The sequence below is a fragment of the Ciona robusta genome, chromosome 3 (assembly GCF_009617815.1).
Source record: "Ciona robusta chromosome 3, ASM961781v2".
Classification (NCBI taxonomy): Eukaryota; Metazoa; Chordata; class Ascidiacea; order Phlebobranchia; family Cionidae; genus Ciona; species Ciona robusta.
The window spans coordinates 4,363,964-4,378,260 of record NC_143237.1 but is presented as its reverse complement, the minus strand read 5'-3'; the positions used below and the strand labels follow the sequence as shown (position 1 = coordinate 4,378,260).

Below are 14,297 nucleotides of genomic sequence, written 5' to 3'. Positions count from 1 at the left end.
GTTCCCGTATTTCCGTATTCCCGTAAATTAGTATTACCCTTTGCGTGTGCGAACGATTTAACTAGTTTCATAGCTTCATAAAACAACCTTGAATATTTCGTACAGTTTAATTTTGTCTCATAAAACTAGTTTTAGTTTTGTAAAAAAACACTGATATAAGCATTAGCAGTATTCTGCAACTTGTATAGGTAAAAATTTCAATTTAGAGTCCCATCTTCCCCCACATTGTAGTTTTGTATGTTTTCATTGCCAAACTTTGAAAGATGTGCTTTTAATTTAGTAATTTATACCTCAGAGGTTTATTATATTTTATTAAATTGGTGTCAATTGATAAAGGGACGATAGTACTAATTCGTGGTATTACCCCAAAACCGTCATCTATTTTGATTTTGGAAATATTTGGCAATGTGTGCTTAAGTGTCCCATCTTCCTACATTATACTCAGAAAGAAGAAGTATTCATTATACCAAATCCAAAATAAAATTTATTTTTTTAGTCTTTTAGAAAATAGAAACGATCAAAGTTAAGTAATTTTTTTCTTATGGGGAATCCTATGCATTGTTAAATCGGCCGATTTTTTATTGCAGCGTTTTTTACACAGTTTTTTTCAAAAGCTATATCGTTATGGGACACTTTGATGGTATTCTTAGGTCACATTTGAGCATCTCTATCCGCATACAAATTTTCATTTTTCGTTAGTATGCCCCTTTAACAATAATTTTTAATCGCCTTGTCTTACTTTGTATATTTTCGAACTCGAGTAAAAAGTTTGATTGTTGTCAAAATGAATGATAGTACTAATTCGCGGTATCACCCACAAACGGTCATGTATTATGATTTTGTAAATATTTGGCAATATGTGCTTAAGAGTCCCATCTTCTCCTACAGTTACTATAACTGTAACATAATTTATCGTGTATTGGTAGTTAACGATTGTTCTGTATTTCCTTTCTGTATTATATTTTCGGTTTAGTACTTGACAACTGAACAAGTTTAATGCAGTTGTATTCATTTTTACTCGGAAATGCGTCGTTTGTTTTACAAGATGTTTGCAAGAAAAAACTTTACAACTTGGGAAGCGCCGATGACTATCGTTCGCAGAAAAGAGAAACGAGCTACCATTGTTGCCAGGTCACGTCTACTTGATAGGATGTATTTGCGGCGAACGCATAACAGTCCAGTTGAAGCGGAACAGGTTATAAAACAAGTTAATCTTATGTTGTTTTAGGACCCATTATTTTATAGGCAAACTTAGTTATAGGCACATTATCCATACATTTAAACTGAGATGTTAACAGGTAGGTAAAATCTTGTAGAAGAAACGTATTTAACTTAATAATGTGGCACATTGCCATCTTGTTCCAAACATACCAATTTTAGGCTATAGTCTTCTTCTATGCGTCATTGAACGTTTTGTTTACCAGATGAGGTTTCCGTTTATCACAATAGGCTACAGTGATGTGTACGAATTTACGTATTTAAACTTAGGCTAACTTCATAGTGAATACGTTTTTTTCTTAACTACATTGAAGTATAAATGCAGCTGAAATCATAAAATCACTTTATAAGTTTTCGGCTTTTCGCATTGCTTGATTTCGCGAGAACTGTTCGAAATATCAGTGTGCGCCGTAAGTGCAATGTAATGGTTCAATTGAAGTGGTTGTGATATGTTTTTTAGTTTTGACACGCATAACAAATATGTCAATATCCCAAGGCAGCGCCGCAAATATTAAACTGCTAGTGGCTATCACGGCTTAAATTAAATATGTGTTTGAACTACTTTTTGATGTATAACCCTTAGTGTTTAAAGATATCACTTTGCGCTACGGTTTGCTAACTCTCGTCATTGTTTAAAGAATGCCGTTTTGACATTCTCAATACATTATTTAGTGGACCATGTATTACCAAACATACAGTGTATACAGAGAAAATCAGGCGTCTGCGGCAATCAAAGAAAAAATGACACCCATTCATCCGTAGCAGGAACTTAGACGTAGTATTAAGTTAATAAAAAAGATTGTTATAATTCAACGATAGTTAAACCACGTTATAACGATAGCAAGAAGAACGTAACTGCGTATATCGCAGACTTTTTACATTCCTTACCAAGCCTTCGTTCGTCAGACACTAATACAAGATGGCTCATCTACCACTGTTAAAGAAACTGGAAGAATTTTTAGAAAAAGATTTAAAAGGAGAACGGTTATCTTTTAAATGTTCAACGAAAAGAAATGAACTGTTGGAGAGAATACGCATGGCAATTAGGCAGGAGAGGGAAAACTTGGACTTAGGTAAGTTAAATGATATGTAAATATAATTAAAAGAGGTTATCGTTAATAATGTCAATACTTTATAAGATATTTTTTTGGAAAATCAACGTCAGCGTACTGCTTCATTAGATCGGTCAGCGCTTCCTTTGCCCAAGGTGGGTTTATATACCATAAATAAATAGAATTCCCTTTCGAGTGCTAGTACGAGCAATGTTTCCTTTTCAATGTACATTGCATTTAAATATTCCCAAATTAATATTGTTTTTACCAAGTTTGTTCCAATACGAGTTCAATAAAATTTAACCGTCATTTACTTTTAATTGTATATCAGCTTCCAGCTCAAGATAAGGGACATATATCTGCAACTCAGAATGACGTCATCGAAGGGCAAGAAGAAGTGAGTCACGAAATATTAGTATCAACGTTTAGACTTTCTTTTTTACGCATACAGTCACCTACACATGTGGTTTTAATTGTGATTGATTGTTTCAAATTGTAGCAACATGTGTTATGAAATTGCTAATAAATAACTGGTCAGTAATATAATCCCTCAAACATAGTTTGAACTGCTTCTTGGAATTTATGTTTTTGCTTCAAATTGGGCTTTACCTATAATGACAAACCTGTTTATCCTAATTTTTTTGTGCAGTTTTACATGGACTTAAACGAAACGCAAGCCATACCCGACAACAATTTAAACTTACAACTATCCGTACCAAGTAAGTTTTAAATAAATGCAAAAATTTAGAACAACAACATAAGAAAAAAACTAAATTCCATCCTTGCTTTTACCTGTCGTCAGGCGTAACGGGCGACGGAAGCGGTTCTGGTTATGAATCTTATGCTTCAGAAGATGAAGCTAGCAGTCGGTACGTATAAGGAAAGCACGCGCTGATGCGTGTTGAATGTGCGGTTTTGTAAAACACCTTTTTCAATCTAAAACAGTAGTGGTAATTTGCGCTTCCCATACAGAACAAAAAAAGTGAAGGAAGATGAAAATTTACAACGATATTTCTCTGGGACCAACTGCGATGTGTATAGTGTGGTTTACGTGGAAAATAAGACATTTCTTACAGGGAAAAAATGGCAAAAACGAATTGGCATTGTGCAAGAAGGTCACTTGCAGGTGAAAAAACTGTTAAAACGACCATTTACTGATAGCGCTAACGTTTCGCCTATTATCTCAATAGTTAGTTTTTGGATACAAAAGTCTTTACTCGTAACTGTCCAGCCGTTAAATGGACAAACCAACGAAATAGTTTATGTACTGATAGAAATGTTTAAATGTAATCTAAACGTACCACCAAAGTATCGAACAGCAAAACCGCTTCTAAAAAATGCTAGTCAAAACCGCAAATTCAATCGTTGGAGTAAAAAAGACGGCTACAATGCAAGGGATTTCCCTTGAGAAAAAGTGTCACCAAACCTTGACCGTTTCTATAGTTTCTAAACTACTAAAAAACTTTTTCTTTTCGAATTTTATATTATGAATGCTTTTTCTTTTATAAATGTATATAAAAAATGTAAACATATACTTCATTATGCTTTACTTTTTCGATTAAACATATTAACATACTATGCTAAATCAGCACTTTTTCTTCTATTAGTTAATTTTCACCCTACTTCTATTAGGTAATTTTTTTTATATTAAATAAATATAGTACAATGGGGGAAGATGGGTCACTTAAGCACATATTGCCAAATATTTCCAAAATCAAAATAGATGACGGTTTTTGGGTAATACCACGAGTTAGTACTATCATTCCTTTATTAGTTGACACCAATTTAATAAAATATAATAAAACACACGAGGAGTTATTTAGCTATCCGCACACCAGGTGAAATTTTACAAACTTGAAAACACACAGGATAAGATGGGACAGTTTAAAATCATTGGTAATTTTGATTATTAAGTGTATTTATAAATAGGAATATACGTAAATAACACGAAATAATACTTAAAAATTAAGTCTAAACATTCTTTTTCTTGCTCTACTGCTATAGTTTTTAACATGTTACCTATATAGTACAATGGGGGAAGATGGGACTCCTCTGCACATATTGTCAAATATTTTCAAAATCAAAATAGATGACGGTTTTTGGGTAATACCACGAATTAGTACTATCATTCCTTTATTAATTGACACCAATTTAATAAAATATAGTAAAACACACGGGGAGTTATTTAGCGATCCGCACAACAGGTGAAATTTTACAAATTCGAAAACACACAGGATAAGATGGGACGGTTTAAAATCATTGGTAATTTTGATTAATAAGTGTATTTATAAATGGGAATATACGTAAATAACACGAAATAATACTGTACGCTTTAAAAATTAAGTCTAAACATTCTTTTTCTTGCCCTACTGCTATAGTTGTCTGACAAAGTGTCCCATCTTCCCCCACCCTACTATACAATATATTATTGCATAACAATTGGTATTGTTTAAACGACAATGGGTATTGTTCGAACATCAATGGATAAATATTGTATCCTACAAATGTATATAAACTTGTAATAACAGATAATTGATAATAACTATTGTTAAAGTTGTTTTTATTTTGGCTACAAATTAGGTATCGCTATTCTGTTTTTGGCACAAGTCACTTCTTACAAATTATCACCAAGTGCAAATGACCATGCAAATTTCAAATATATTTTCAAAATATTATCTTTTTATTTTATTAGTATCTTATAGTTAAAAACCCCCTGAGGTATAAATGGCAATGAAAACTTACAAACTACAATGTCGGGGAAGATGGGACTCTAAATTGAAATATATTTACATTAGCAGTATTCTGCAACTTGTAGTTAACCTACCGAATATAACAGGCTGTGCTAGTTTCTTTAACATGTAAACTTCATATATAGAACGTTAAACCGATATTTTGTTGTTGTGGTTATCTCAAATTAAAGTCATATTAACTCCTGCCTATTTTCTTCATGCTTATATCTCAGTGTTTTTTTACAAAACTAAAACTAGTTTTATGAGACAAAATCAAACTGTACAGAATATTCAAGGTTGTCTTATGAAGCTATGAGACTAGTTTAATCGTTCGCACACGCAAACTAAAAAAAATCGTTGGCTTTACTATGATTAAAAAATAGCACCTTACTATTTCGTATTTTTTACCTGTTCAAAGTATACTGTTTTTATTTTACATATATTTTTTTAATATTTAAAAACAGTAATCAGCTTTGTCGGGCGTTTTATTAAGTCGTGATAATACTGTCGAACAATTCTGTAACCTTATTTTCCTGATTATCATTAAATGGGGGTCCGTAAAAAAAAAAAATTCAAAAACGTCTCGTCTGACAAAGTGTCCCACTTTATTGACAACGGTGGTTAAACAAATACACTTCTGTTTGCTCAGTGCTTTAAAAAACTGGGCGATGTTCACCCGGTGTTGGATCTTCCCTTACGTGCTTACACCGCATTTCTGAGTACAAAAGAGGGGTTGCCTTCAATCGTTGTTAATTTAGAGGCAAGTGGTAGCGATGGAGATGGATACAGGTATCTTATAAACTTTCTATATAACCTATATTAGTACTGTGAATGATTCCACTGTGCGGAATTGAATATAGAGTAAACTGGGGGAAGATGGGACACTTAAGCCTATATTGCCAAATATTTCCAAAATCAAAATGCATGGTGGTTTTGGGGTATTGCCACGAATTAGTACTATCATTTCTTATATGAAAACAGACGAGGAGTTATTGAGCAATTCGCACAGCAGGTGTAATTCTACAAATCCGAAGCCACACAAAATAAGACGGGACAGTATAAAATCATTGATAATTTTGACTAATAGGTGTAGTTGTTATTAGGAATACACGTAAATAACACGAAATAATACTGTACGCTTTGAAAAACAAGTTTAAACATTCTTTTCCTTGTTCCACTGCAATAGTTTTTAAGACAATTGGTATTGTTTAAAGAGTCCGGGCCCCCGGTTCCCATAGTTGCGCAGTTTTTTGCATAAGAATAAAATTTATGTATACTGGTGCTAAATTAACACCTAGTTTGTAAAAATTTGCTTTAATTAAAAAGTTATGAGCGTTTGAAAAATCGAATTTCAAAATTGTAAAAACGTCACTCGCAGGCACTATGACGTCACAATGCAATATTTCACTTATGGGGAAAACCCGGCCTATCATCGGTTTATTGAGCACGGTAGTGGTCAAATAGATTTTTTTCGTCAAACAGTTGTTCTTGTTGTTAAGCACGGTAGTGGTCATATAGATCATTTACTAAAAAAAAATTATCAGATTCAAAACCGCTCTATTAGCGTGTGTGCGCCAAAGCGTAGACGAGTACCCTTTTTCTTTCGTTATCTCCGTACACAAACTGTGTCTCTCGATTTTCTCCACTTCTTTAGTCCACAGCCCGCAATAAATCATAATGTAACAGTCACACTATGAATAATATAAACTTCTAACAATACTTATAAGTACTGCGTGATTACGGTATATAAAAATTCACAAAAACAAAGGTCTTTAAGCGACCATAAGATTAACCAGTGTAAGTTTACAAGTCAATACGTGGTACAAGAGTTGTACAAAGCGTATTTACACTACACATATTCGTTACCAAACCTTCGATCCTTATACGAAGTAGATTCAAAACAATGAAAATATTCCAATAATTAAATGTGTATTTCTAGTAATGTTGAATTTACTTAATTTAAAACAACGTAATTCTTGCTTGAATCCACATTTTCTATGAAACAAGACCATTCAAAACTGAATGGTGAAATATTCTTGCAAATGTTGAACTGTCACTATAATGTTGTCCGCCTTTACTTCTGATCAGGAATGATGGCACCTTTCTGTTTTCCCTTTTCAGTCATTGCCGTAGCCTACCTATCAAACAAAGTTCTCCATAAACATGTGATTGACCACCTTTTTGATATGAAGGCCAACAATAAATACCATATTAGTGTAAATTGATTTCGCTATATTTTTATTCCATGGGCCCAGTCAAGAATAGGGGAGACCGGGGATACTTCGGACGCGGGGATAGTTCGGACCATGTACATGACGTCACAATAGAGCATTGTGATATCATTATTAACAAATTATTGTTTCCATTACAAAGCAGCATAATGTTTGGGGGCATGCACAGTTCAACCGATTAGTTAAAATAAAAAAAGTTAGTTTAACAGAAATATCTACTTTTTAAGTTTTTGGTTGTAAGGGTATAGTTTGGTTGCTGATAGCCAAAAGTAATTCTTTTGCGGTGGAAGTCGTAGTTTAGTAGCAACACTTCAATAAGCAAACGTAGATTTTGAGCAGGAGTTAAACAGGCGGCTATGTTTTTGCTTTTTTTATGTCACCACGTGTCTGGGGATACGTCGGACAACATGCCCGGGTTGGTAAGGTGTATTATGTTGTATGCTCACAATAGTTTTAGATCATAAAAATAGTAAGAACGTTTAAAGAAAGACGACATCAGGAGAGTATCAAGCGACTGAATGAAAAAAAGCTATTTTCCAGTTATTGAAGATAATACTCGTACAGACAGGGGACTATTAAGGATTAAGATTTCTCATCAACTTTTCCTGTTTTAATATGCGCTAAAGTACCAGCTTAGCCTAGTCGATTGATATATTAGATGATTCGTTATTATTTCGTTTGTCGTTTTTACCAACGGTGTCGAATAAAACCAAAAAACGTATACTGTCCGAGGTGACCCCGGTCATGTCCGATGTTACCCCGGTACCGGGGCAACACCGGACACTTGAGAGCCTTAGGAATTTGACCTTTTTCATGCATTTCTAGTTTTCTTTGGCATGCGACTCTCCTACCCATTTAAATTCATGTGACGCATATAAAAAAAATTATTAGCAATTTTCAAAAAAACGTCCGAACCATCCCCGGTCTCCCCTATCATATTTTCAATACACACATATATATATATGTGTTTACACAAATTTTAGCAAATTCAGGTAAAAAGACTGTGTAACGTTTAACCAACTGACTTAAAACGTAACATTTTTTTAAAAATGCTATTCTTAGTCAACCCGCCAAATTGTATTTTTGATTGCTCAGCTTTACCTATTTTCCATGGTAGGTAAACGAACAAATTGTGAAGTAATTTATGTCATAGTGCCCGCGAGTGACACAACAATAGGCGAATTGTTTGCACTTTTTAAAACGTTTTTTTGGCTAAACTTAATATTTATTTCACAAAAAAATACCACAAATTTATCAAGTGTAAATTTTTAAATAAAAACAACTTGTATGGGCGTGGTCCGGACTCGTTATGGGTATTGTTCGAACTTTTATTGATAAATGTTGATGTATTCTACAGATGTATCTAAACTTGTAATAACAGAAAATTAAAAATAATCATTAATAAAGTTTAAATTTTGCTAAAAATTGGGTATTCCTACACAATTTTTCGCACAAACCACTCCTCACACATTATCTTCAAGTGTAAATGACTGAACGTCGAATATATTTTCCGTATTTTATCTTGTTTTTATATCAGTATATTATATTTGTATAACCCCTGTCCCCTGAGGTATAAGTTATTGAAATAAAAGTAAACCTTTCAAAGTTTGGCAATAAAACATACCTAACTAAAATGTGGGGGAAGATGGGACACCCAGTTGAAACATATTTACATTAGCAGTATTCTGCAACTTGAAGTTAACCTACCGAATTTAATCGACTGTGCTAGTTTCTTTGCCATGTAAACTTTATACATACATAAATTTAAAATGATTTTTTTGGTGTTTTTATCTTAAATTAAAGTCATATCGACTCCTGTCGATTTTCCTCATGTTTATACCTCAGTTTTTTTCACAAAACTAGCACCAGTTTTATAAGACAAAATCAAACTGGTGTACAAAATAGTTAATTTTTTTATAAAGCTATATACGCACAAACTACAAAATTTCATTGGCTTTACTATATGATATAGCTAGCTTTAAAAATTGGCACCTTAATATTTCACATTTCTCTATCTGTTCAAAAACTGTTTCCATTTACCTTTTTTTAATATAGTAGGGTGGGGGAAGATAGGACACTTAAGCACATATTGCCAAATATTTCCAAAATCAAAATAGATGACGGTTTTTGGGTAATACCACGAATTAGTACTATCATTCCTTTATTAATTCACACCAATTTAATAAAATATAATAAAACACACGAAAACACAACAGGTGAAATTTTACAAACACAACAGGTGAAATTTTACAAATTTGAAAAAACACAGAATAAGATGGGACAGTTTAAAATCATTGTTAATTTTGATTAATAAGTGTATTTATAAATAGGAATATTTGTAAATAACACAAAATAATACTGTACGCTTTGAAAATTAGGTCCAAACATTCTTTTTCTTGCCCTACTGCTATAGTTTTTAACATGTTACCTATACATTATATTATTGCACAACAATTGGTATTGTTTGAACGACAATGGGTATTGTTCGAACATCAATGGACAAATATTGTATCCTACAAATCTATATGTATATGTATGTATATAACTTACTTTATCCTCGCGTGGCCGGAAAACGACAGTCGTTATCACACGGGTTAAACACCTCGTGCCAGCTTACGAGTTACCATGTATGTTACTTTGTGGGTGATTATTTTTTTGGGATTTTTTTCACTTTTTTATGTATGGCTGATAATTTGGACAACCCATTAGTGACCACTGGGTTGGAGCAATTGTCGTTAAGTGTCTTGCCCAAGGACACATACGCCCACAATGGTAGCAGCGGCGAGCCTTGAACCCATTACCTAATGGTTACAGGCAGGCGCGCTAACCACTACGCCACGGCGCCGGACATATGAACTTGTAATAATAGAAAAATGATAACAACTATTGATAAAGTTTTTATTTTTGCTACAAAATGGGTATTACTACTCTGTTTTTGGCACAAGCCACTTCTTATAAATTATCACCAAGTGCAAATGACCAAATTTCGAATATATATTTTTCAATTATCTTTTTATTTTATCAGTATCTTATAGTTGAAAACCCCCTGAGGTATAAATTACCAAATTAAAAGCAAATCTTTAAAAGTTTGGCAATGAAAACATACAAAACTACAATGTGGGGGAAGATAGGACTCTAAATTGAAATTTATTTACATTAGCAGTATTCTGCCACTTGTAGTTAACCTAGCGAGTTTAACAGGCTGTGCTAGTTTCTTTGCCATGTAAACTTCATATATATATAACGTTAAACCGATGTTTTTTTGTTGTTTTTATCTCAACTTAAAGTCATATTGACCCCTGCTTATTTTCTTCATGCTTATATCTCAGTGTTTTTTTAAAATACCAAAACTAGTTTTATAAGACAAAATCAAACTGTACGAAATATTCAAGGTTGTTTTATGAAGCTATGAAACCAGTTTAATTGTTCGCACACAAAAACTAAAAAAAATCATTGGCTTTACTATGAATTAATGAGCATTAAAAAATAGCACCTTACTATTTCGCATTTTTTCACCTGTTCAAAGTATACTGTTTTTATTTTTACTTACTTTTTCAATATTTAAAAACAGTAACCAGCTTTGACTGGCGTTTTATAAAGTTGTGATAATACTGTCGAATAATTCTGTAAGCTTATTTTCCTGATTATCACTAAATGAGGGTCCGTAAAAAGAAAATTAAAAAAGGTCTTGTCTGACAAAGTGTCCCATCTTCCCCCACCCTACTATACTTAACAACAGTAATCATCTTGAACGTGCGCTTTATAAAGTCGTAATGGTACTGTCGAACAATTCTGTAACATTTTTTTCTGATTATCATTAAATGGGAGTTTGTAAAAGGAAAATTAAAAATATCTCTTGACAAAGTGCGTTAACTTAGAAACAATACGGTCCTTCAACAGCATACGTATTGCCTATAAGTTAAAATTACATCTCCAGTGCTCCAGCAGCATACGTAGGTTGCCCGATAACGTCACAAACACACGAAGACGTACGTCATAATCATAAGAAAAAAGCAGCCATTCCCTAAACTTCAGCCCTTTAGTTTCTATCTGCGTGACGTCATCGAGGGTCAAAGAGAGAAGCGAACAAAGCGCAGTTAGTGCTAGTAAAGCCCAACGTCACGTCAGGAAACTGTGCTTGTGTCTGCCATTACGGATCCCACAAAGCGTGAATCGCCCATACAAATGCATGTTCGACAATTGTGTTTATTGGGTTCTTGTAGGCGATACAAAGCTAGAAAACACGTATGGTGGTTGTTTTAACATTTAAAATATAAGTTCTAAAATAAATCCTGTTATATATTACTAAATCTAATTACTAAAGTGGAGTAAATTAGTATTTTAGCTGATTATCAGTTCAAAGTGTGATTTAACATAGTACTTTATACTAGCAGCAATCAGCTTAGTTTACATAATATTATATGAGTGGACATGCAGCTCCAAACTGCTTAATTACTAGCAGATAAGGTGTTCGCGTTTTCCGATTTCATAAAGACCCGAAACGTAGAAAGGGTGGCTTAATAATTTAAGCAGAGGACCGAAAATTATTCTCAGTATTGTTTTTATCAATGGCAATTTGATATAGTAGGGTGGGGGAAGATGGGACACTTTGTCAGACGAGATTTTTTTTAATTTTCTTTTTACAGACCCTCATTTAGTGATAATCAGAAAAATAAGGTTACAGAATTATTCGACAGTATTATCACGACTTTATAAAACGCCCGCCAAAGCTGATTACTGTTTTTAAATATTAAAAAAATATGTAAAATAGAAACAGTATAGTTTAAAAAATGCGAAATAGTAGGGTGCTATTTTTTAATGCTCGCTAAATTATAGTAAAGCCAATGACTTTTTTTAGTTTGCGTGTGCGAACTATTAAAATAGTTTCATAGCTTCATAAAACAACCTTGATAATATTTCGTACAGTTTGATTTTGTCTCATAAAACTAGTTTTTATATTGTAAAAAAAAAACACTGAGATATAAGCATAAAGAAAATAGGCAGGGGTCAATATGACTTTAATTTAAGATAAAAACAACAAAAAAATATCGGTTTACTGTTATATATATGAAGTTTACATGGCAAAGAAACTAGCACAGCCTGTTAAACTCGGTAGGTTAACTACAAGTTGCAAAATACTGCAAATGTAAATATATTTCAATTTAGAGTCCCATCTTCTATGGGGGCCCAACCTGGTCAAAATACAACAAGAAAAAAGGCATTTTATGCATTAAGTTGCATTATTTTTATATTACAAGTTGTATTATTTTTAGATCTTAATCTCACAAAAAAATAATTTTACCCTACGACTTGAATTAATTTTACGTTACAACTTGAATTATTTTTACGCTACGACTTGAATTAATTTTATGTTACGACTTGAATTATTTTTACGCTACGACTTGAATTATTTTTACGTTACGACTTGAATTATTTTTACGCTACGACTTGAATTAATTTTACGTTACGACTTGAATTATTTTTACGTTACGACTGGAATTATTTTTACGCTACGACTTGAATTATTTTTACGCTACGACTTGAATTAATTTTACGTTACGACTTGAATTATTTTTACGTTACGACTGGAATTATTTTTACGCTACGACTTGAATTATTTTTACCCTACGACTTGAATTATTTTTACGTTACAACTTGAATTATTTTTACGTTACAACTTGAATTATTTTTACGCTACGACTTGAATTAATTTTACGTTACGACTTGAATTATTTCTACGTTACGACTTGAATTATTTTTACGCTATGACTTGAATTAATTTTATATCCGGTAAAATCGCTCATGCGTTTCGAAACTCCGGGCGTAAACTATACAGTTGTTTTTAATGCACAACTAATTTTACAGTAGGATAAGGCTAAATAGAGATTCTAATATAAATCTTGTTTTATAATATCGAATATTATGGTGATTAATACTAGCATCAGCAATCAGCTTAGTAATTAGTTAATATAGTATAGTATATGCTCATGCCTACGAATCTTAATAGAAACTACATTTATCATACAGTATGAGTGGATATGCAGCTCTTAACTGCTAAGTACTATAGCAGAAAATGTCTTAGCGTTTTCAGATTTTCTATAGACCCTGAACGCCGAAAAGGGTGGCTTATTAATTCAAGGAGGAGACCAGAGATAGTGGCTAAGTATTGTTTTCCTCGAAGTTACTTCGATAGGTAAATTTTTACAAAGTTACTGTAAGTTTCGTTGCCGGGTGTACTTGCTACGTTAGAGAGCCAAAAAGTAAAATCACGGCAATTTGCCAGCAAAACTGCAGCTATAGCTATATATGTATGCACCATATTTTAATGTTATGCATTTTTGTTTGTATTTTTATAGTTTAAACATGTTCCTTTATGTTTTTGGTTGGTATACTTGATGGTTTCTGTTTTTTTATTCTTTTATCGGTGGAATGTTCAATAAAAGAAAACCATTTTTACGCGGAGAAGTGTTCGGTTCTTGAAAAATTGCAATATTTAGAGTTTAGACGAATAAACAGCACACAGATACGTTAAAATTGTATGCATTGTGATCCGTAATAGCGGCTACTATGACGTCATAGACTGACAATGGAGTTTTGAAACGCATGAGCGATTTTACCGGATATAAAATTAATTCAAGTCGTAACATAAAAATAATTCAAGTCGTAACGTAAAATAAATTCAAGTCGTAACGTAAAAATAATTCAAGTCGTAACGTAAAAATAAATTCAAGTCGTAACGTAAAAATAATTCAAGTCGTAACGTAAAAATAAATTCAAGTCGTAACGTAAAAATAATTCAAGTCGTAACGTAAAAATAAATTCAAGTCGTAACGTAAAAATAATTCAAGTTGTAACGTAAAAATAATTCAAGTCGTAACGTAAAAATAATTCAAGTCGTAACGTAAAAATAATTCAAGTCGTAACGTAAAAATAATTCAAGTCGTAACGTTAAATTAATTCAAGTCGTAACGTAAAATTAATTAAAGTCGTAACGTAAAAATAATTCAAGTCGTAGCGTAAAAATAATTCAAGTTGTAACGTAAAATTAATTCAAGTTGTAGGGTAAA

At 32.6% G+C, this 14,297-nt stretch overlaps 2 protein-coding genes across 3 annotated transcripts in view; one reads left to right on the top strand and one right to left on the bottom strand.

Moving 5' to 3' along the window:
* Positions 1-1,013: 1,013 nt before the first annotated feature.
* The window catches only part of LOC149738327 (actin filament-associated protein 1-like), a 23,010-nt gene continuing 9,726 nt past the window's right edge, over positions 1,014-14,297 (top strand). The window contains exons 1-8 of one of the 2 annotated variants that reach the window (XM_089873590.1): positions 1,014-1,298; positions 2,125-2,291; positions 2,358-2,425; positions 2,602-2,667; positions 2,920-2,989; positions 3,073-3,139; positions 3,243-3,396; positions 5,649-5,788. In XM_089873590.1, coding sequence (XP_089729716.1) covers positions 2,138-2,291; positions 2,358-2,425; positions 2,602-2,667; positions 2,920-2,989; positions 3,073-3,139; positions 3,243-3,396; positions 5,649-5,788 — 719 coding nt within the window. In that variant the 5' untranslated portion in view covers positions 1,014-1,298; positions 2,125-2,137. Of the gene's footprint in view, positions 1,299-1,318; positions 2,292-2,357; positions 2,426-2,601; positions 2,668-2,919; positions 2,990-3,072; positions 3,140-3,242; positions 3,397-5,648; positions 5,789-14,297 lie in introns of those variants that run through there. The other variant, XM_089873591.1, reaches the window with a different exon arrangement.
* Positions 6,912-14,297, bottom strand: part of LOC149738325 (zinc finger BED domain-containing protein 4-like) — a 29,649-nt gene continuing 22,263 nt past the window's right edge. Inside the window, exon 2 of the transcript XR_016384524.1 lies at positions 6,912-7,137. The gene's annotated coding sequence lies outside the window, so the exon portion shown is untranslated. The remainder of the gene's footprint in view (positions 7,138-14,297) is intronic.